Source organism: Notechis scutatus, chromosome 2 (assembly GCF_049901735.1).
Source record: "Notechis scutatus isolate UNSWTSFEM ecotype Mainland chromosome 2, rNotScu1.2, whole genome shotgun sequence".
NCBI classification, from domain to species: Eukaryota; Metazoa; Chordata; class Lepidosauria; order Squamata; family Elapidae; genus Notechis; species Notechis scutatus.
The window spans coordinates 232641568-232665540 of NC_142010.1; the positions used below are offsets into that span (position 1 = coordinate 232641568).

General features: G+C 36.5%; 2 protein-coding genes and 1 long non-coding RNA gene across 8 annotated transcripts in view; 1 reads left to right on the forward strand and 2 right to left on the reverse strand.

The window, feature by feature from the left end:
* The window catches only part of ZFYVE16 (zinc finger FYVE-type containing 16), a 29609-nt gene extending 27065 nt beyond the window's left edge, over nt 1-2544 (reverse strand). For all 5 annotated transcript variants that reach the window (XM_087958242.1, XM_087958241.1, XM_026671809.2 and 2 more), the window contains exon 1: nt 2280-2544. The gene's annotated coding sequence lies outside the window, so the exon portion shown is untranslated. The remainder of the gene's footprint in view (nt 1-2279) is intronic.
* Nucleotides 2528-6956, forward strand: LOC148132547 (uncharacterized). The gene is made up of 2 exons (XR_015748158.1): nt 2528-2822; nt 6919-6956. It is a non-coding gene; the product is annotated as an uncharacterized LOC148132547 (long non-coding RNA).
* Nucleotides 4538-23973, reverse strand: CCDC125 (coiled-coil domain containing 125). Of its 2 annotated transcripts, none has more exons than XM_026671860.2 (12): nt 23730-23973; nt 21879-22245; nt 20160-20218; nt 18795-18881; nt 17833-17910; nt 14912-14997; nt 14744-14826; nt 12257-12372; nt 10961-11068; nt 9615-9789; nt 7299-7414; nt 4538-7183 (listed from the first exon to the last, which is right to left on the reverse strand). In XM_026671860.2, exons 2-12 carry the CDS (start codon nt 22177-22179, stop codon nt 6869-6871), a joined length of 1524 nt encoding a protein of 507 aa, XP_026527645.1. In that variant the 5' UTR covers nt 22180-22245; nt 23730-23973; the 3' UTR covers nt 4538-6868. The 2 variants fall into 2 exon arrangements, with proteins under 2 accessions (XP_026527645.1, XP_026527629.1); XM_026671844.2 differs by having other exon boundaries at nt 23477-23762.

Genomic DNA, 23973 nt, shown 5'->3' on the forward strand with positions numbered 1-23973 from the left:
TTTAATTCCATTTGTTAACTGAATCATGAGAATTTCTTGACTACATAGATATTAAAACTGCTGAGAAAACTGAGAAACATCAATAAACCAAGGTATTTTAATGATAAGCTTTGGTGGGCTACAAGTCAGGAAGGCAAGATATTTTCTGTGGAAGGCTAAAGAAAAGATATGAAAACAATTCCCCCAAGAATATGTCAGAGGGCTAGTACCAGCAGACTTTAATTCTCTAATCTCAAATTCAATTCTAAATAAAGTCAAAAGCTCACTACAGTAGTTAAGGAGCAAGAATTATTGGAAAAGACGCTGAAGCTGGCAAAACAAAAAGCAATCCAGGCCAGCAGCAGATATCAGCAGCTGACAGAAGCAGGAACTTAGAACTTCAAATAATATTTATTGATAGTCTTGGTGAAATGATGCCCATATGTCTTTTACTAAATTTATATCTAAGAGTATACCAAATACAAATGTCATGCCCCTGTTGGAGTCTGACTTGAGCTACAGATGGAACAGCTGACAGGGAATGGGAGTGTGGCTCCATTGGTTGTGGAGGAAACTGGGCACAAGCCGGATGGGCATTCAGAGGAAGACCCAGGCCCATCTCCTCTTCATCCTAGGGCATGCAGGGTGGAACAGATAAGGGAGAACCGTGAGTGGTGTGGTCTATGGGGGAAGAAGGGGCCTTGATCCCCTTCATGGGCTGCAGCTGGGAGGAGTGGTTAAAAGGACAAAATGTGCATGGCAAAGTTGCTGGAAGCAAAGCGTGTATTCTTGTCAGACCTTATCTGTTTTGGCTTCCTCCCAACTGTGGTTGCTACATTATCTGGTAAAAATCTGCAATTAATCATTCTTGTCTGCCATAGTAATTCCTTCAGTGTGGTGTGTTGGGTTTTTTATTTCAAATTAACTTTACCTTGGGTGCGGACTGCATTTAGTCCCTCTGTAAACTCCTTTAAGAGTTTAATATCCAGCTGAGGATAGTTGGACATGGGGCCAAGTTGGAGGCATTAAAGGAACTTTCTTCTATTTTTGTAACTTGGTTATTTTTGTGTCAAGCCCCAGGTAATATGCTTCTAAAAAAGTAGTTTTAAGCCAGGAATTGTCTTATCTCATTTATCAAATGTTACACATTGCTACAGACTATTTGTAATCTGCCATGTTCTCATGCTTTTCTTTCTCAAAAACCCCCAATGTTATAAAAAGATGAAATAATTGCACAACACATTCTGAGTGGTAGTTGTTGTAATTTCCCTCTCCCCTCATCCCTGTCTAAAACTAAATCACACAAAGTTGCAGTAATGTATTTTTTATAATGGATAAAATATTCCCAATCGTAGTAGTCCAAACAACCAAGTATTTGTACTTTTTTCTAGGCGTAATATTAGGGCTCTCTAAAGCGCACCACAAAATATTTATTTGCAGAGCACATTATAAGCATTACAATTTTTGTTGTTTTGACTCAGTATTTGCATCTTTATGAAAAATCTACCTAGTGAAAAGTGCAGGATATGTGTAATACAACCATCATTTCAGGCAGATGTTCCAACATGATCATGCTGGAATACAGTACATCATCCACAATCAACATAGCGTATAATGAGTTGAAACTGGGGAAAAGTGACCTATGTATTATTATACTTATTTTTTTTTTACTTTGCAGGAAGAAAATGCTCTTAAATGTAAGAAGAGGTTATCCTGTTATTTTAACCTTATTTTATTTATTATTTTAACCTGTCCGGCTTTCAAGCAGATTATATAGACAGAGGGAAATCCCACAGAGTAAGTCAGTCCGGGCAAAGTAAGTCCGGGTTTATATCCACGAAGTTGTATTGAGGAAGTAAAAGCAAAGGACGAGAAAAACAAGGCAAAGAACCGGAGTTCGCTTCGAGGGAAGAGAGAGGCGAAGACAGGGGTTTAGAGACGAGGTTAGGCAGGATCGGGACAGCCGGCCCGGGCTTTCCAGCCCCACTTTTTGGTTCTGCAACCAACCAGCTTTTTCTCCTCACCGCGGCCGTTCCACCCTCGCCTCAGCTCGCGGCAGGGGAAAAAAAAAAATACCAGCAGGCGGGAGGCAGAGGCTTCGCGGGGTCTCTTCCACTTCTCCCTCACCCCACCCCTCCCGCAAGCCCTCTCCGCAACACGTCCGAGAGAAAAGCGCTCAGCCTTCCCAGGATCTCCCTCCCTCCCTCCTCCCATCCCCCGAAGGTGGCTGAAGGGCACAAAGGGGGGTGCACGAGCCTCTCATAAGACTGACACCTCAACCGGACACGCCCCCTCCTTACTTTCCGTCTCCGCGGAAGCCGAACTTAATCCGAGCAGCCCCGGATCCGGGCTAGTTCCGCGCCTGGGTGCCGGCGCGAAATCATTCTCCGAGCCCCGAGCTCGAAGGCATCGGCATCACTTTTCCTAGACTTTAGTCTTTCCTGAAAACCAGCTCCTTCTCCTTGCTGGCCTTCCCACGCAAGCGCGCAGGAAGGCGGCCAGGCCACCACCCACTTGAAGGAGACGTCCGCTACCAATCTCCGGGATGGACTCATCTGCGGCTGCGCAGTTGCTAGGCGAAGTTCTTCGTTCCGCCAGCCGCCGCCACCACCCCCTCCCTCCGGTGGGTGTGTTCGAGAGAGTTTCGGGTGTTAATTGCGGGAGGCGGGGCTCCCGTGTGGAGTTGCGTTTCGGACGCTGGTTGCGGTGGTGGACGTGATGGACGAGCGGATGAAATTTACCTTCCTTGCTCCCCGAACTTTTTTGGGAACCGGGATTTAGACTCAGCAGGTGGAAGGAATTCTGGACCTGATTTGCCAGCTTCGGTATTAGCGGTATTCCAGGTAATTACAATTTGTAATAATAAATGGGCTAACATCGCGGATTGGCAGGAGAAGAAAGACGAGTGCATTCCCTAAATCTAAAACGTTGTTAGCACATCCAGGGTTCCTAAGCAGTTTTATTGAGAAAAACGAGGAATGCCAAAGGTGCTTTTTCAAAAAGCTGTTTTTCCTTAAAAAGGTTTCACTTCTCACCCAAGAAGCTTTTTTAGTTCTGAAGAAGCATCTTTGGGACAACCATGAACTGAATGACTGAGAATCTCCATAGACATATAAACAGGAAAGTGTCCCAGAACCTTGGAGCATGAAGCAAATAGAAAAATGCCTTTGTTCAAAGTATTTTACTAATTTCTGAGATACTTAATACATAATGTTGTGTCCACAGGTTTTTGCAAAACACAACACAAATAATTCGCCGACATGAGAGTCCCTAGCTGGCCGGGTTTGGGCATTCATGCTAAGTGGTAGGGCTACATAATATTAGAGAGTCTAAAGGAAGATTTTCAGTGGTAAAGCACTTTTGAGTACTAGTAGCCAAAGACTGCTTGTCAAGCTGTCCTAGGTTAGATTAGAATATTGGACAAACCCAGGCTTTGTAGCTATTTTTGGTTTTCATAGTATATGAAGCTTGATATCCACAGATAAGGGTGTTGTGTGAGCACAGCCATAGATTTGTAGTGATTTGCTTATATTCTATTTTTTTCTGTTTTGTGCCTAACCACATCACAAAGATGTCCTGTCAACATCTTTTCTATCATGACCTGATGACTTTACCTTCATCTTATCTCAACTGTGAGTGAGAAAGTCTGTATGGTTGTTAAAGAGGGTTTTTCTCCCTCCAAGGTAAAAAGGTTGAGAAAGAATCATTTTGGGGAAAAATACAACTACTTTAAGGTGTTGCATGTAGGTGCTGTGTTGTACTCCTGAATTCTCCAGAGCACCTTTCAGAGATCTAAGTAAGAAATGCTTTACAGTTCCACTTCATATTTCCATCCATTTATCTGGTTAATAATGGTGCTAGTGTAACTCTTTAACCATGGATAAAACTGATGCAAAGAAATATATGTTTGAAAATAAACTTTGTGGAGTGCACAAGTGAAAGTAACTTTTTCTTGCTATACATATTATTTCTAATGTTTTTGGGTTAATATGACAGTTGCCTTTTAAAATATCCAGTCATATTAATCACACAAATCAAGTTGAAATATCTGTGGTTCAGATAAAAATGTTTATAATACTGTAGTCAGTATTTCAGAAGTTCACTAATCAGAGTCCTAAATAATGTTCACTTAGAGGTAGCAAATTTATTACTGAAGTTCAAACTTCAAAAGTTAATGTTGTTAAAATAAATGTGTGAACGCAGAACTGTGGACATATATTTAAATATTCTTCAGTTAGGAATGAACCATTTGCCCAAGAAATAGTCTTTATCTACTGATTTTTCAACAGAAAAGGCTACTGATAAAAATTTGTTCTCAGATATGATGAAATTAACAGAGAGAGGCCCAAAAAATTATTAGTCTAGGAACACAAGTCTCAGTGAAGTCAGATCATTACTCTTCCAATGCTGGGTTTGATCTGAATGTTATATCTAAAAGGAATTTTATAGTTCAGAGGTCCTTCATTTTCCATTGAATTGAAAGTTGAGGTATATTGTGCTATACTTAAGATACTATATTTTCAGGATCTTTTTCACTGAAAGTTAAAATGTTAGCTGCTATGGCCTGGCATTTTATTTTGAAATAGAGTTTTAAGAGTAAGATGAGGTGAATGCCTTCAGGGCTACAGGAAGTATCATAAAACAGGAAATAGAATCTCAGAATTCATTTTTGGTCATGCTTGCCAGCGAAAATATTTCATGAATGGGCAATTGCAAGCCCCTAGACCAGGGGTCCCCAAACTTGGCAACTTTAAGACTTGTGGACTTCAACTCCCAGAATTCTGGGAGTTGAAGTCCACAAGTCTTAAAGTTGCCAAGTTTGGACACCTCTGCCCTAGACTGACAATTGATGAGAATTCCCACAATACAATCTAAAATTTTCAGATGTGGCCACTGTTCCAAAAACATTCTAATAGCTTATCTTACAGAAAAAAATGAAAAAAAAATATGTTATTTATATAGTTCAAATTATAGAAAATATTTAAGAAGAATTACAATATAGATTCAATCAAATTATTGTGACAATATACACATGCAACATAATTATTGAAAGGCAAGACTTTCAAATAAAAAAAATCAAAGATCAAAAAAAGGCTGGGTTTACATATCTGAGATGAACTGGCAGTATCTTAGTGTGTTATTTCAACCTTTATTATGGCTTGTAAACTGTGGACTAAAATATGTCTAAAGTGAACCACGGCTTAATGCAATATGTGAACCCAATCACACACACACACACACACACATACACACATATAACTGTTTTTCCATAAATTTGATATTCTCAGCAAAAAAAAACTTTACATATTACCTAATCGCTTATATGTGCAGTATTTGCCTGAATGCACTTAATAGTCAGTGTGAACCCAACACTAATTTATATTGTGCACACGTGTATAAGGTAGTTACTGTTCTTCAACTTTCTGATTAAAGAGATCTGGTGAACAAATGGTCACATGCAGTGTTTTTATACATAAGTAGTTCTAATCTAACATACCTACTGTTTAATATTTTCTGCCAATGTGGATCAATGTATAAAAGACCTCCAATTTCCTAAGGCAACAGATTTTGTTTGATCATGAAATCATTCTTTCAAATATATACATGCATAAGGCAATTTATTTTTTATGAAGATCTGATTGAATCCCATTATGTCCTCTTTTTGATCAATCTACATCAGGGGTGTTAAATTCACAGCCCGAGAGTTAGATGCATCACGTGCTGGCCCCACCCCCACCCGGTTTAGCGAAGGGAAAAAAGTCCCGATATGCCACGTGACGCCACCATGACGTGAGTTTGACACCCCTGATCTACATGAACAAAGGATGATATATGATACCAATTTTTCCTATCTGTACTTTATGAAAATGTGATCTAGAAGAAATGAAAATCAATAAGCTAGACATTTATCCAAGGGAAAAACATCTCAGCAATCATTCAGTGCGGCAGAGAAATTAGTAAATGATTGGATTTTAATGCAAATCCTCATACTTAAAAAGGAATCTGAGCTATAAAATATATCAAAAGGTGGGAAACTGAAACCCTTAATTTCCATCACATACAAATATAGTCTGTGATGTCTGAAGTTGACAGGACTTGAAGTCTAACTACATCTGGAAAGTGAAAGGTACCATTTTCATGGTACAAAATAGCAAGGAGAGGCAATTTAAGAGGGAATGAATGAACCTTGATTTAGGCAGAACTTCTTTCTAGTGCTCCGCCGGTGAGGAAGAGCATTGATAAAAGAAGCTTATTTTTAAAAAAAGCAAAAGAAAGGTCTTTAAAAAAAAGAGAAAATGTTCTCTGGTGAAAAGTAAATAGCATGCAAAATATTGAACACATGAATAAAAAAATGTTTTCTAACCTGTGGAAACAATCTTGACAATTAACTAAATAAAAAGGCCAGCTTAGAAAAGAGAATGGGGATTAGTAGGTTCTGCTAGCAAAGCATTCTGTGAGATCAGAAACTGGAGGAAATCTTTAGAAGAATGTAATAAGGCCTTCTGTTCACAGACAGAGACTGCTGAATACAATCCATCAACAATAAATTATATATTATTTTCAACCCAGAAATTGTAAATTACTTAAACGGTAAAATGGCCTTGTAAAATTTCCTTATTAAGGTTGAATTATAGTTCACTGCAGGTATTCCACAAATACATAAACCGTTGCATATTTTCAGCTCTTCCTTCTGCTTTCCATGAATAAGCAGCTTTTGAATTTGTGTTTATCTGTGTTCCTGATATGGAATTTAAGAAGGAGTCCTTTAAAGGTGCTCAATGTTCAATGGAGCACAGACGGCATTTAAGAGTCCTAAATTATGAAGCAAAATGTTAAGGAAGTTGTCATTTTTTACACACAGATCTACATTTTTCTAAAAAGCGGTATCCTATTTCATATTCATTGTCTCTTTGAAGTTGTGGTGTTTATTTTCTTTAGATCCTGTGGAATGAGAAGTTGGCATTCTGCTGGGGTTTGTATTGGGAGCCGAAGAAAAGCCATCCTGACAACACGAACATTCAGGAAAAATCCATTCTTGGGGATTTAAGTCTTGTTTGTACTGACTGTTCTTAAAAGTAACCTTTTCTTCTGAAAATGTACTTTCTTTCCTTTGTTGCAAAGCATTTTCTTTATCTTCCAGTGTTCGAGCAAGCATATAACTAACCTTTCTTTGATGAGCCAACATCTCCTCCTTATCGTTCAGCTATAACAAAAAAAATAAAAAATAAATAAAAATATTGCTGTCAAACAGTCCGTCTATCTTCAGAGGCATATAATACTATTAATATAGACACTGAAACCATGTAAGAGATACCAACCAGGTCTGTTAGTGTCCTAATGATCTCCAGTGGATTATCCAGTTCTTCTACTTTCTTACTCTCAGGACCAGAAGCAAGCATGCCTATCAGCTTTTCTCCCAAGCTTTTTCTTTTTTCTTGAAACAAGAAAAAAAAAATGGGGGTAGATATGGTATCACAGGGAAAAAAATCTAGATATTGAAAACTATATATTTATATACTTCTGTGGCTGCCCATCTGACCAATGTGACTCTAGGTGACTAAATGCAGTTAAAATATAATAAGCATTGAATAAGGAAGAACTTATATTGACGAAATCACGATCTTCTTAACAATCATTTATATCCCGGTTCTTAATCTTTTTGTGCCATGAACCCCTTTAAAAGTCTGGTGGTATCTATAGACTCTTTGTTGACTACATTGCAATTAAAAACTAGTGAAAATAAAAGTGTCCTTTTTTTTCCTCATCTAAGTTTGCAGGCTTGAAATCTATCACCAAGTTAAGAATCCCTGACTTAGATGAAGCTTTTGTAAGTCATTTAAATTATGTACACCATCTTTCCATCTCTAGATGTTATATTCTTAAACATCCCCAATCCTATTATCAGTCCAATAGGAAATTATGAGTCACTTGTGTAGGGTGCCATTTAATTTTTTTAACATCCACAATCCAAAACAAAGACTTAAAAACTTCTACTAGGGCCTTATAAAGGACATCACTTGCCATATCTAATGGAGTGTTTAAGCAGGACTAAGCAAAGAATTGTAGCAACTATCCAAGGCAAAAAAGGCTACTATACCTACACTAATGCTAGAGAACAACAGCTGAAATAATTCTGAGACACACCCTGATAATTAATCTACAGTTTGGCCATGCTATGTGAATTAATTTGTTACCTTTTGTGGTAAGTTATACCTATGCTATTCTATTTGAGATACTTCTCCATCAAATCAGTCCTTAGTATATCCCTAAATAATCAGATGACATGTATATGTGAATCAAAAACACATCTACCTCTGTGGTCAGAGTAGAAACAGGAATCCATTCCTTATACAGCCATTTAATAATTAAAATCTTTATATATCTGTAGAGAACCCATTCAGTGGATTCCGACAGACTTTCTAAATATGCATTAACAGAACAGGTAAGTGTGATTCAGCCCAACTTCTGAGTCAGTTGACTTTTTAAAATTATTTCACAACATGGGTTTTCTATCCAGCATCTACTCTCAATGGCCTCCCAGGCAAGGAAATTTTTAAACAAAGAGTCCTAGATATTAGTGTTCAAACTGAGATGGAATCATTGGCTAAAAATAGATCCCTAGGTTGGTTGGCTAAGAATACATGAAAACTATTTTTCAACCTGAAAAATACCTATGACACTCTCAAATTTTAAGAAGTGCCTATTCTAGAGCAAGATTTGAGTTGTTGGACTCCATGCTCTAATACGGGCATTTTTACCACTTTCTATGTTATGAGAAAACCTGAATATGCGGTAACCTAGCCACATAAAATATTTTCTCATATTTTGTTTGACTGTTAATTATATGCCCCATTAGGCTTAAATGTTTATCACCCTTATCAGAAAGAACAGCCAACTGGTATCAAAAACAGATTGTTGTATTTCCTCCTGGGCTCAAATGTACATACATACAAGTGGATATAAAAAGGCTACACACCCTGTTAAAATGCCAAGTTTTGAGATAAAAAAATCAGATTTTTCAGAATTCTTCAGAATGTTTTCCATCTTTAATATAATCTACAGGCTGTACAATTCAATTGAAAAACAAACTGAAATCTAATTTTAGAGAGAAAAATAACAAATAACCATGGCATTTTAATAAGTGGGTAGACTTTTTATATCCACTGTATTGTGCGCAGAACTGCTAAGTTTATAGATAAGACAATGGTCCTAAGAACCCAATGCATTGAACAAATTGGGGACATTCATTTATCTGATTACTGACTCCTATTAACATGTTTATCACTCTATTTCCTCCTATCTTATTCCAGAATTAGATTATATACTGTATTTTATTTATTCTATTGATAAGGTCACAAGACTAATCAATAAACTATTACATATGTCAGTCAACTCTATCTCTCTTGGTAGGACTATGTCTCCTTATTGCTATGTTCAGTAAGGTGAACACTAATACATATAGATAGCCTTGGTAGTCTTTGTCCTAAAATTGAAATAAAAAAGGTGATAGTTATATGGATCATTTGGATAATGAATGATTTCAATAAAACTTTAAATGCTAAGCAATGTGGCCAATAGGGATTATTTTCAGTATCACTGAAATATAGACATATATACATAATGGAAAGAATTACCATCTTCTTTGCTGCTTTTCCACTTTACTGTTTTAGTTTCTTTTCTGCAGATCTTACTCATTTGGGCAAGCCTGAAAGCCTGATCCTTCCTCCGCATCAGCTGCTGTTCAAAAGCTATTCTGAAGGCATCTGCCATTATATAAGCTTCTTCTTTACTCTTCTTCATAAGTTCAAACTGTTATTTTTTTTTTCAATTAAGATAAATTTTAGAATATAAATATAAATGAAATCATACAAATGAAGTCCACATATCTATGATTACTGAAAATAGTAAGATTATTGCTTCCTCAATTTAAGCAGAAATCCACATAGCATTTGAGTATAATCTGTCCCCCAAATGACACTTAACAAAAGCTGTTGATAGTACAGAGGACACAAGGTCATTTTAACAAATCATTTTTATATTGTAATTTGAATAGTATAGTTTAAACAAATACGAATATTAGTTACTAATCCTCCAATAAGAGCCATTTCCTAGGCAATGTATTTAGAAAAAAAACTTTTGACAAAAACAGAAAAATTTGCTTGGCTACTCAACACTTAGCTACCTATTATATCTAACTAATGTCTAACTCTAGATTCTATGCACTCCAATCTTCAGTTCTATTCTCTGTTGATTCCTAATTAATTTTCTTAGTAAAGCTGGAGTTGATGAATATGTATGTTTCGTTACATTACCAGACCATGTAAAGCTAAAACATTTAACATGGTGGAATTAAGAGGTAGAAAAGCAAAGATCATTATTAGGGGAACAAGGATTTTGCTATATCTGTGTTACATCTCTGTAATGTCTTTATACTTCCAAGAGACAGTATCACTCAGCCCACCTTCTGAAAAGGATTAAAGTTAAGCAAGTTCATTGCTGAGATGGTAGATACATTTCCTACAAAACTAGTTGAACTGGCTTCTTTTGGCAAAGAGACTGAGTGGATGAAAGTGTTTTAGCATAATTTGTGGCTGTATTAACTGATTCTAATTCTGTTGGGTGACTGGAAAAACAGAAGTTTGAACAGGAAGTATCCTTTAGTTTGAAAGAGGACTAAAAGTGGATGCACAAAAGGAGGATAGGTGTTGGTAAGAAGAATGGAAATCTGTTAATTGCCCTCCATCAGTCTCAACTTTGTATAAAACATAGCATTTGAAAAATGTTTTTAAATACATAAACCTGCCATCATTTATATAACTATTCCACTTAAGCTTGAAGTATGTCAATAAGTTTAAAAACAAATGAAAACATATTGACATATTAGCAGCCTAACTATTACATTTTTACAACAGGAACATTTAACATTTTCCCCCCACATGACATGTTCAGAAAAGAATGCTTCTAACCCAAGCTCTCATACCTCTTGCTTGAGTTGAAGAAGTTGCTTTCGAGTTGCTGCTGACATCTTGGCACAGGCACAGGGTACTCCTTCAGGACCATTGCAAGCACAGGCTCCAAGAACTGCCAACTTCCAATTCAAATGAATGCCAGCCGTTATTTTAAAATCCAGATCAAATTGACAAATACACACACCAGCTGGTTCACATATTTGTTAATAGGATACACAAATTCTCTATCATGACTTTGCATGAATTAATCAGTGTGCTTGCTCAAAAATGCCCTAGTTCTGCATTCCTGGCTTCTTAGCTTTCTAAAATAGGACATTAAGTTTTATTTAAATGGACTGACACCTTATGATCAGATCAGACTGCATTCAGAAGAGCTCTTTCATGCTTAGCAAGTTTTTCTGTTACAGAAGAGACCTTCAAATTGGTTACTCTAGATCATACCAAGCAGCATCTTATTGAAATATGGTGTAACATTATTCAGTTAACTTAACTGCACTTCTGTATAGTTTGCCAATTGCACAGTAGCAGATAGGAAAGCAATCCAGAGGGTTAACGGCAGTGCCCAGAGGATCATTGGCTGCCCTCTCCCTTCTTTGGAAGAGCTTTATAGCTCCCGCTGCCTTAAGAAAGTTCAAAACATTCTCAAAGATCCATCTCATCCTGGACACCCTTTTTTTGAACTATTGCCATCTTGCAGATGGTACAGAATAATAAAAACAAGCACAAATAGGCTGAAAAACAGCTTCTACCTCAGGGCAGTAATACTTTTGAATTCTGCTGTATAGTGCAATATTGGTGCAGTGTCAGGGGTTTTCAGTTCAATGGAGGGTGAAGGATGTGTGTGTGTGTGTATTTTCATGATCATGATATGCACTGTTTGATTTCGTTGTACGAGGTGCAATGACAATAAAGTAAACTAAACAGTTCCATTTTTTCCTCACCAATTCTTACAATTTAAAAGAGGAATTCAGTGATTTCTGGTTTCTGTTTTTGATTAACAATAGCTGAACAATTATCTGGATGACAATTCTTGATACATATGCTACAATATTATCTCAGTTAATCAAAGCTTTATCTTTCTGCTACCAGCCACATGGGAGAAGATAAAAAGATCCCAATGCTCTTAGTGTACAAGTCCGCTTCTTCATAATGGATGAAAAGAGAATCACAGTTGTTAGCTTCTCCATTCATTATGCACCGAAGTCTAATGTCAAAATAAATATGGGTATTTCTTGCTTTTAAAATGAACCATTAGAATGAGCCATAAGATCTTACCAAAAGAAATAAGATTATTTAAAAATACATACTTCTAGACTTGTAACCTCAGTAACACCACTCTTGCTAAGACAAATATTATCCTGAACAAGCTTCTGCTGTTTTACATCAAGCATTGCCACCATCTCCAAATGCTGTTGCTCTAAAACTGAAAAAAGTTTGAAAAAAATTATTTGTAGCTTACATGACTAAATAAATCCAAAAATTAGAACTTTAATTTCTCTAGAGACTGAATTTTCTGCCTTAAAAATATAAACCTGGATGAAAATACATAAGGAGGGAAATATTTATTGTTTTATGACTGCACATCATAGAAAGAATATAGAGATTGCTCTATTAAGTCTTTTTCCATAAAAGGCAGTATTATGAATGCACACTATGAAAGTCAGTACTGCATAAAAGTATAACCTAAGATTAATGATTGGAGATGTTCAAGGTCCTCCTCTAAGTCAGTTTGGTCTAGTGGTTAAGGTGCCAGGCTAGAAACCAGAAGCCTGTGAGTTTTGAGCATAAAAACTGAGACAGTAACTTTGGGCCAGTCACTTTCTCTCAGCCCAACTCAATCCACAGGGTGCATGTTGTGGAAAAAATAGGAACAGGAAAGAGTATTAATATATTCACTGCCTTTGATATAAATAAGTAAAACATACAAAGCACCAGACATAATCTTTACATTCTAAGAATGCAGCTGGACTCTGTCATAGATATTCTTAGACAAGAAAAGGATATAGAACTGCAACTCAAAATATGCCTAGAAAAAATATATGATAATCCGAGTCAATAGAAAGCATTTTGTGAAACTAGATGGTGTGTCATGGGAACAAAACTATTTGCCTTCTGATAAATCAGCTGTATATGTGTGTGTATTGTGTGTGTGTGTGGTGTGTTGTATTGTGTGTGTGTAGAGGGTGGGGTTTACTGGTCTTGTCACCATGACACTTCTTTTGTGAAAGTGTCCTAAACTTGATACCAAATTTTCATATTTGCTTACTGCCTCAAAAAACGCTGTGATGCCTTGGAGCCACTACTGTGAGCCACTACTATCCAGTAGTGGGATTCAATTTTTTTTATAGTTCTATGGGCATGGCAGGAGAAGGATACTGTAAAATCTCCAGTCAGAGCTGGTATTTGCCGGTTCTCTAAACTACTCAAAATTTGCACTACCGGTTCTCCAGAACTGGTCAGAACCTGCTGAATACCACCTCTGTCAGGGGTGGGATTCTACCAGTTCTGTCCGGTTCTATAGAACCCCTTGTTAACTTTCTAAGCAGTTTGGAGAACAAGCAGTTAGAAGCAATCTCCTTTTGTTTTTTTCCACCCTTATTACATTATTGGCAGAAAGTCTAGACTTCCTGTCTCCAGAACTTTTGAGGCTTGACTTTCTTAAAGGGGAAGGGTTTTTTAAAAAATTTTTACACTGCTGTTGGAAGGAAATACTTCCCTGGACAATCAGCACTTTGAAGAAATAATTGAATAATGAAGCAAAGCTTTTAGTGATAGGGAACCAAGATGAGTGACATTCAGCAAAGCTTCTTGGCTAGCTGGAAAGATTGACATTCAAACATGAGTTTACATACTCTTTCTGAGTTTTGGTCTAAAACTGGTTTTTGGTGAAGCTTAATTCTGTGCTTGGTGATGTTTAATCCTGTGTTTTTTGATGGGATAATTTTCCCTATTCAGCTTCAACAAGCAACAGCTACTGTTTTGATTTAATTATTTGTATTGTGTTTGAATTTTTTCCTGCCTCATGGTTTCTTTTTCTATCTGGGGAGGGGGTCTTCCTTCACTTCTTTAGTGGTATCTGGCACCATCCTTTTGGGGTGTATTTCCAAGAGGCAGGATGCAAGCTTGGTACTGATTTTTTTTACTGCCTTTCTGGGGGGCATGTGACCTTTCCTTAAATCTGGATGATTTCCTTAGGATATATTGTGAGGTGAGTGAGACCAGCTGGTATCTTTAAGTGGGGCTAAAGCATCTAAGGATTGCTTTTCCTGGGTGTGCTTTTTCTGGAGAGCTTAAATAACCTCTCTGCTAAAGGGTTTCACTTTAACAGCTTGATAGTTATCACTGCATTTAAACTATTTTCATTCCTCAAGGTGCTCTGGCACCCTGCCTGATTTGTAACTCTGGCTTGCAGGTATTTTTAATCTAATGATTGGTATTTAGGGCAGCTTTTTGAAAGCAAAGAAGCTTTTTGTATTTTTGCACAGGTAATCCTTGACTTACAACAGTTCATTTAGTGACCATTCAAAGTTACAATGGCACTGAAAAAAGTGACATGACCATTTTTCACACTTATGACCGTTGCAGCATCCCCACTATCATGAGAGGCCAGGTGAGGAGAAGCGCCCCTTGACATAAGTGATGTTGAGTTGGCCATGCCCACCCAGTCACTTGACCACCAAGCCATGCCCACCAACTTAGCCACGCCCGCAGAACTGGTTGTTGAAAAAACTGAATCCCACCCCTGACCTCTGCTACTATCTAATTCTAATATAGAAAAAGCAAAGCTTACTTACGTTGATTTTCAGACTTCAGTAGTTTAATTTCCTCAGTTTTCATTTTAAGCGTTTCTTTAAAGGCAGCATTTTCACAATAAATTCTGTTGACATGGGAAATAACACATTTCAGTCACACCTTTAATATGCTTTCTGCCTGGTTGATTAAAAGACTATACTTTCATTTACCTGTCATATTTCTCTGCCCAGGTCTCATCTATATTTTTTAATTTCTCCTGATTAATTTTGATCTCCCACTGCAGAATATTTATTTCCTATAAACATAAAAGAATTTTAAACATTATATTGTTAGTGATATTGGGTTCATTTATCTAAGATATGTATTATTTAGGATCATGATACTGTTTTTGTCCGGCAAGAAAAAATATTAATGCACAATGGAAGATAACAGATAATCAGAGTTGGAAGGGACCTTGTAGGTGTATGGAATGTTTTTACTATGGCCAATTGCCTGGCAGAACAAACTCAAAAAAAAAAATCTATGTTTTTCTAATTATGTGCTCACTTTCTCCCATTATGATTCCTAAGGCAATCTCAATTGCTGTTTAAAATACTTAAACATTTTGACAATTACTTAATAACATTACATTATTCAATACAATAAGTTTAAAATTACTGAATCCAGACATTTCCTCTCATCTAAATCCGTAATCTTTGCATCTGCCAACTGGAAAATGCTGTGAATTTGCAGAGATCAATACAACCATGTTCTCTTCGGCTCACTAAAGTATAATTAAATTGGTGCCAAATTTGCTGCCAGTTCTTCAGTAACAAAAATCCCCCCATATCCAACACTCTATAAAAAAGAACTAAAATAAATAAATAACATTCCTCTCTCTTCCTGTGTAATTCATGTTGTATGCACAATGTTCAGAGCAGTTGCTATGAAAGCTTCCAACCACAAAATTGGTCTTCCTCCTTCATTTCAAAGCCTCTTATAAGCTGTGATAGTAAAATGATAGTATGCTACATATTTTGCAACTCTTCATTTTCTGTGGCATACGTCTGTGAAGGCTAGAATGGGGAAGTGAAGAAATGCACTTAGGCAGGCACAACAAAAAACTGATGGGTGTCCAGATGTCAATGCTCCTGCCAATAGGAAAACAGATCACCCACAAGATGAGATGAATGCTGCAAAGAAAACAGTAGTTTTCCTCCAGTTTTAAACAAACTACAGCAGAGCCAGGAAAAAAATGTTTTTACTCTCAAAACTGAGCTTGTTTGATAAGTGAACAGCTGGTTCCGAAGTAGTGTAAAACATGTGGATGTTGCCTCAATAATCATAGTTAATTATGACAAAAGGCAAAAATATTTAGTAAAACAATATTTTGTTTCTATTAAAAAACTAATGCGTCCTCTGTATTATATTGTCATACAGCCAATTAACTACATGGACTAACAAACCAAATCCCTGATGTAAGAACTTAAATTGTGTCACCATGTACATTACTTGGAGAAAAAAAGAGCATCTTCAAGTTTAGAGAATTATCTATACTTTCTCACAGCCACAATAATGTGCTTTCTCCCTGTCTTTGACTTAGGAGAAAACCCTATTGAGGGTTAAAAAGGGCAGCTCCCACAACCTACTTTTATTCACTTCAGTAGCCAGGATGGTCAACATTGCTGACCTCACATTGTAATACAACAGCTATGCACTTTTAGGCACTTGCTGTATTCATAGTCATCCTTTTAGCTCTTACTCAGTTTCATCTATCACTAGGAAACCCAACTGCCAACTGCTGTCCTGAATATGTGGCAATGCAGCTTTGGTGTTCCAACTGTCATTTTTAATATGAGCCTGTAACAAAGAATTCTACACTTCAGACATATTTAAACCTAGTAATCATTGCTTCTGGCTGATGTTAGACTGCACATCAATTGCTGGAAAATCTTACTTGGTTCAGAATCTTCTAATCTAGATGACAAACAATATTCACCTGAGAATTAATGGCCCCTGCAACCATAGTCAGTTCAATAGTTGTTATCTATGTGCCAATACATAGCTCAGTTTCTTCTGAGTTTGTTAGATTTCAGCTGGTCAACTTGCTAGGGATTCCTCCCAAAATTTTGTTTTTTTCATATAGTTGTATACACGTAATTTCCCTTTTTACATTTGACAGTTTTACAGAATCCTTTAATGATAATATTTATCACTTGGACCTCTTTGATCTGTACTCCTATCTCCAAAGCCCCCAAAAGAAATATTAGTCTGCTCAAATAAGATGTCCAGTCTTTCTCACTACTTCTTGTGGTTAGCCGGCAGCAGGTGTGGACGGCTGAGGAGAGAGTTGACTCAGATGAGGGGCCAGGACCATTAGGGAGTGGACTGCTGCCTTCAGAGATTGTGGGGCTGGCAGCAGTGGTGAGGAGGTTCCCGAGGAGCCTGTGCTAAGTGCATGTGAGTGCAGGATTGCTTGCAGGAAAGAGCAGTTTCAACAGCACAGGCGACTCGGAAGTAAGGTTCCAAGGTGATGGCCCCTCCTTCAAGAAGATAAAAGCCAGCTGTGAAACTAACCTTTGCAGAAGGCAAAGACATTTTGAAACTCCAGCCTCGTGGATGTTCCAGTATCCTGAGTTTGTATTTGAAGATTCTTATTTTGCAAATTATTTCTTGTCTGTTATCTTTTTGCAAGTCTTGCACGGCTTGGCAAGAGTTGTGCTTATCACAGCTAATTATTTTGTAAAAGCATTACAAGTTTTCTGTTTCTTTTGGATTGTGTTTGATTTGTTGAAAAAGGGCGTGGGTCAGAACACTACTATAGCCAAAAAGGACATATAGAATCCAGCAATATTCAGAGGAGAGGACTGTGGTAAGCTAGATGTATTGATGAATCCTCTGCTTGTAATAGGTTAACCAAAGTATATAAAATACAAAGATCTGGGCTGTGATATGTAAAAACACAACATGAAAAGTACATCAGAGCATTCGGTGCAGGTCAATGGCTACAGAACAATACCAGCACACTAAATTAAATGGACATAAGCATGCTTAACCTGCACTGGTTTGTAATTTAATGCTACCGTCTTATGCAATACCACATTTCTACTCTTTTTCTTCTTTTTAGGAACAGTATTAGATACATTCTTACCTTTTCTAAGGCTCGCTTTTGTTGCTCTGATTTTATAAATACTGCTTTAGTATGAGTGGTAGCTTTGTCCAAAACAGCCTGACAAATATAGAAAACAAAAATTGGAAATATTCAAGTATCAGATTGTCTTAAATGTGCAATCAGTGCGTATAAGTTAAGACAATCAACAAAAAGCTGTTGCTCTACCATAAAACAATAATATATATTTAAAAAATCAAAACATGTTATTGCAAGTGCAATATTATAGACTACATAAACTTCTTGCTTTGAAAGAAAAAGAATTATCATAAAAAAATAACACAAACACATGGGGGGGAAAAAGCCAGAGATTGTAAAAGTGCAAATGTATAAGAAAAATAAAAACTAGAGAGAACACTGATTTGTTTTCTGGTAAATGTATGCTTTGTGTCTATCTATCACTCTCTGTGACAGTCATTTATGAGATTAGCAAAGATACGCTCCAAAAATTCCAGATGTTTTCACTATCTCCAAAAGGTTGCCTACATCAGGGTTTTTCAAATTGTATTCTGCCAAAATTCTAGTTTTTGCAAGAACTTGATTAGGTTTGATAAAAGACTTAAGACCAAAAAAACAAGAACAACCCCAGGCTCTTGGGGTGTTCATAGCAATTTTTCTAAGGTACAATGGAAAAGAGTTTGTAAGCTGACATTGAGATCTCCTGTCCCCCCTCCTATGGGTGACATTTTTTTGTCCGAGGGAAAGTTTTAAAACCTTAGGACTCGAATTAGACATAGATGAAACAATCCACTTCTTTATGAAAGGTATATGAGTATGAGTGGATAATATCTATAACAGTTACATTTATATAGTTTTGACATAATACACAATTATGTTACTGTTTCATATTCAAATAAAGAAAATAAATTCTAATGTACTGTATTACATATTAGTTGTAAATACTACTCTGGTTGTTACAATGTTTGAACTTTTGTTTAATTTACCATGCTCTGCAGAATTTTTAAAGCTTGTTCTTTGCCTTCAAGATGTCTTTGAGATGCTTCTAATTCCACTCTTAAAATTTCTACTTCCTAGAAAGAAAGAAAAAAGGTTTGGTTAATAAAAACACGGTATAAATTATGGAGTCTCTTACATTAGTGGAAATTACTTCTAATTGTGGGATTTAACTTTTATTAATCATATTAAATATTAACACTTTTATTATTAATTAAAAGTTGTATTACAGCAAACATAACTACTCTCAATAATATAAAAACCTACTTATAATCACAAATGCAACCATAAAAATCAAGAATCATAAAAGTCCAAAAAAAGAACCCCAATAGCACAAATCTACAGTAACTAGTCAATATGTGCTATTAACTCAAAATGGTTTCCTGTAGTCTTCCAAAGTGGTCAGTTACTGGGTGCATCCATAAATCTAATCTGAAACCATATTCAAAAATGATTTTATCTATTACATTTTATTACACAAAAATATTCTTTGTAGGCCACCAATATAAATTCAATAAATAAGTAAATAAATAATATTTGAAATACAGGAGGTCTTCCATGTCATTAAAGGCTGAAATGGAAAAAAAACTTGAATTCAGCTTGAAACTATAAACAACCTCAGAGATAAGCTGGGATACTTGCATGCTGTAACTCCTTTTATAATGCAGTTGGGGAGAGTTTCAATTATCAGAGGAAGTGGAAGGAAAATTAAAGGAATGTTTTTCTATAAGGAAGATACATCACCAGCTATTGCCAGCTTGAAACAAACTTTTTGTTTCAAGTCACTTATCACACAATGCTGTATTGCTACCTATATATTATAACAATACACACAATAGCTCTATTTAAATTAATATATTATAAAATCATGACTGTCTTTTCAACTTTATAGCAACCATTACTTTCATTTTCTACTTCTTACAGAACTCTATAGACCAGGGGTGTCCAACCTTGGCAACTTTAAGACTTGTGGACTTCAACTCCCAGAATTCCTCAGCCCTGGGAGTTGAAGTCCACAAGTCTTAAAGTTGCCAAGGTTGGACACCCCTGCTATAGACCATCTGTATTGTGTCTTTATTTTTTCACTTCTGGGAGAAGAGAAAGATATTGTTCATGTCTAAGGAAAGGAAACTACCATTTTAGAAGCATCTGAATATTTTAAATTAATTTAAATATTTAATTTAAAAATAGTTAAAATTTAATTGTTAATTTATAAAACACAACTATTTTTTGCTTCCAGAATAAACCCCCAAAACTAAACATGATGCTCTGTGTGCATGCGTGCATTTGTGTGTATTTGTGTGCTTGTACTGAAAATAGTGTCATTCAAAAGTCTAACAATAGTAATAACCTACCTCTAAAATTTCTTGGAGACGTTGTTTTAATTCTTCATTTGATGCCTCAGAATTGAACTCTGAATTACAACAAAAAACAAACTGTTTGTGCATCTTTATTAAAGTGGACAACAATTAGTAATTGGAAGGAAAACATAATTCTCCTTAATTGTTTCAGATTGCAGGAAAAAAAAAACTGAGTAAAAAGATATAATAAAATAACAGTAGGCCTTTAAAGGGTAACAATATTTAATTTGCTGGCAGCAATATTATTGTTAATCAAAACTAAAATCAAACCCAAAGGACATATGTACTGTAATGCTTGAGACCAATATTCCTAGATTTATTTTAATATTAAAATAATAACATAACAGTCAGTTCTTTACCTTTGAACCTGAAAGAAATATTAAGATTTAAAAAGCAATGCTTAATATCAGTGCGTTTCAAAATTACTGCCTGTAAAATTTGCACAACTACTGTTCATACAAAACCCTATTTATCATGTAGAAGCAAACAATATTTTTCCAAAAATCTGAAAATACTGAGTACAGTACTAGGAAAATGTGAATTTCCAAATTATGGATCAGGCAAAATTATTTCCTTGACTAACACTGTAATTGTCCAGACAGGCCTATTAAACTCTATTCAAGGTGTCATCCAAATCTATCTTTATAGATACACATAGACAGTGTTAACTCCTGGGTGCTTAGAATTTACAAAATTTTCCATATTTATTGGAGACTTGCATCTAACTTGTGGAGTCAGTAAAACAAAACTGCCCACTTACATGCTAGTCCTTATCGCTTTATTACATTTTTTAATTACTACTTCCTTTCTTATGATCCATTGCCAGGAAGGTTAACTTGGAGGAGTCACGCTGAAAACTTCTTACCAAAGCTCAGGGAAACTAAATTGTCAGCTCAACCATAAAACATTTACAGGGCCAAGAAATGGTGATAAACTTGAAAAAGGCATGTAGAGCTCTGCAAAATCAAAAGAAAATAACTCCTCAAAAAGAAACTGAGTTCATAGAATACTGCCTCTTTGTTTTTCAAAACTTGTATTGTCTTTGTATTCCTGCACCATTATTTCTAATTACATCCTAATTGATTCATTGACCTCACTACTGCAGATGCATGTTTAACTACATCCAATCAAATATGTTGCTACTGTAAATCCAAATACTTTGCTGCTCTGTGCAATTACTTGTATATTCAAATTTGCATGAGTCTATAAAGAGGGACTGTTACCCCTCGCCTCTTTAAGTCTGTCTATGGTTTTAGCAGTGTGTCCCAGCCAAATGTTCCCCTGGGAAAATTCTCCTAGAGTTATCTCTTTTAAAGTACAAATTCATTAAATTTCAAATTCATGGAAATAGTATTCAATTGTATTTTTAGCCAAAATAAGACTGCTTTATGTACTCCCATGTACATATAAAATGATACAGGGCAAGCCCAAATATTTATAATCCAGCTATCAGAGCATCAATATGAGCCAAACTTTCATTTGAAGAACATACACCTAGGTCAAAATTATTTCTGAAACTAATGTATTTATTTTGCTTTGAACATATGCATCTGCAAGGATTGTAATTAAGCTTTCAGTCATCATTTTTAATCAAGTTGGTCTAATAAATGGAACTTCTGCATTTAATATCTGCATTCAGGATCAAAACATTCACCAATATTAATTTTGTGAAACTTTAGACTTTCATCACTTAATAACATTATTAAGACTTACCAGAACTGGCTTGTGGTTTGGAGGGAGCAAATCCATTCCTTTCAAGTTTTTTGACTGGCACGTCATTCAAACTGTTACATTTTGAACAATGAAAAAATACTGCATCGTGTTCTTCTCCATCACTTGACAAGCTTTTTCTTGCAGAACCGCTTCTAGACCTAACTGTATGTTTGTGGAAGCCTTCTGATTCATATATACCATTATGTTTTTTAAATCCATTTCCCAAATCTCCATATATCATGTCATCTTCACCTTCTAAGGCATCACACAGTTTGTTATGCATTAGGCCTGCTTCACACATTGGCGATACAAATGGTTTCTTATTCCAGGCTTCCACACTTTCTTAAAATCTTCAGGTAAAGGTATACTAAAAAAGAAGTTCCCAAAAATGTAGAATAGTGTTTAGATTTAAGATGCCCCCAGCTTTTAGTTCTAACATGCTTACAGATGTTTTAATCAGTATTCATGTTTCCTAATTGATTCAAACCTTTCAATTTTAAAATTATTAGGTATGTAAAACATTTTTTACTGCATATAAAACAAAAATGATTGCAAATTTAGATTACAAAAGTCTATCGCTATAAAACTGGGCTTTGCTGGCATAAATACATCCAGGTGCTTTGTTTACTTAAATCAGAGAAAAAAACCAAAGCATTGGTTTTCTTAATGAGTCACTAATTGTAGAAGGGGCACCAAGTTATATGTAGTATCTAATTATGCTACAAAGCATCCAATTCTACATTTAAGTGTTTATTTTTTCTACAAAGTAAATTTGATCATCAAAGTACTGTCAGCATTATGACCTAAATTACAAACTAGAAACATCCAATGCTTTTCAATACTTTTCTGATTTTTTTTAAAGTCAGTCAACTCTTGGAGCAGGGGGTTGGACTAGGTGACCTCTAAGGTCCCTTCCAGCCGTGGATTGCTGTGCTGTGCTGTTTCAAACAACATCTCTTTTCCCCTTTCCCTTTAATTTAGTAAAGCTATCCTTTTTCTATAAGTAATCATTACATGAACTAAAACCATTATTAACAGCATGCATGCATTCATCCTCTTCATATTACCCCTTACTTCTTACAACTTTCACTGAAAGTTTGATTCTTTGCAGTTTTAAGCACAATTAAATATGTATTGATTGGTTAACAGATATTCATATATTACACAAACAATAACCCACAATTTATTAAATTGCCACATTCACTGTTCTATATGCATTATCAGGGTCTTTTCTTTTATCCCTGGATAACATAAAATCCATTTTGACATTTAATGGGCTACTATAGTAATCCACTATTAGAAAAAAATTATCAGTTCTGATCATATTGTCATTTCGGTAAGGTACACCCATTCTGCTTCTTATACTATATGCATTTTTTAACTTTGTTAAGCACAGTAGCACTTCATTTGTTCGAAGCACGGCTTCGCTGTATCTTATAAGCACCTTGCAACCAAACATTCAACAGGTGCAGTTCTGTCATCACCTCCACGATGACCAGAACTAAGCCTGTTCCTTGTTGGATTACTTGGTCGGCCGCAAAGACAGCCAAACGCCCACTAATCCAACCCAGTAGTAAGCTCCTGAGAGGTATGCAGACCCGAGTGCATTTGAAGCCTCCAGAACACGATACGCAAACTCTTCCACAAACTCCCTTAGCAGGCCTCCCACAGGTTTCCTTTTCCAAAGGACGGCAAGCTTCCACAGAGCTAAAGCCCCGGGCTTCCGCCTCAACGTGGTCTTCGCCTTCTTCCTTCCCCCCTCGTCGATCGCGGCGCCCCGGAGCTACCCGTCGCGGCTCCCACACGAAGCGTCGGATCCAGCGGGAAGAACCAGCTCTCTCTCTCGCCCACCTGTCTGATACGGCTCTCTCCACTTCCTCCTTTACCAGCCCAAATTCTGGTTTGCCCAGTAGGGCCCTCCCTTCCTCCTCCTCCTCCTCCTCCTCCCGCAGGGCAGACCTTCAACTTTCGCCCGGCTTTTGACCGCAATGCCGCCGCCTCCTCCGCGCTTTGAGGTGGAGCGCGGCTTACTTGGCCGGATCCAATGGAGGCGGAAGCAGGTTCCTGTTCGCGAAGTCAGGGTCAATCCTCTGCC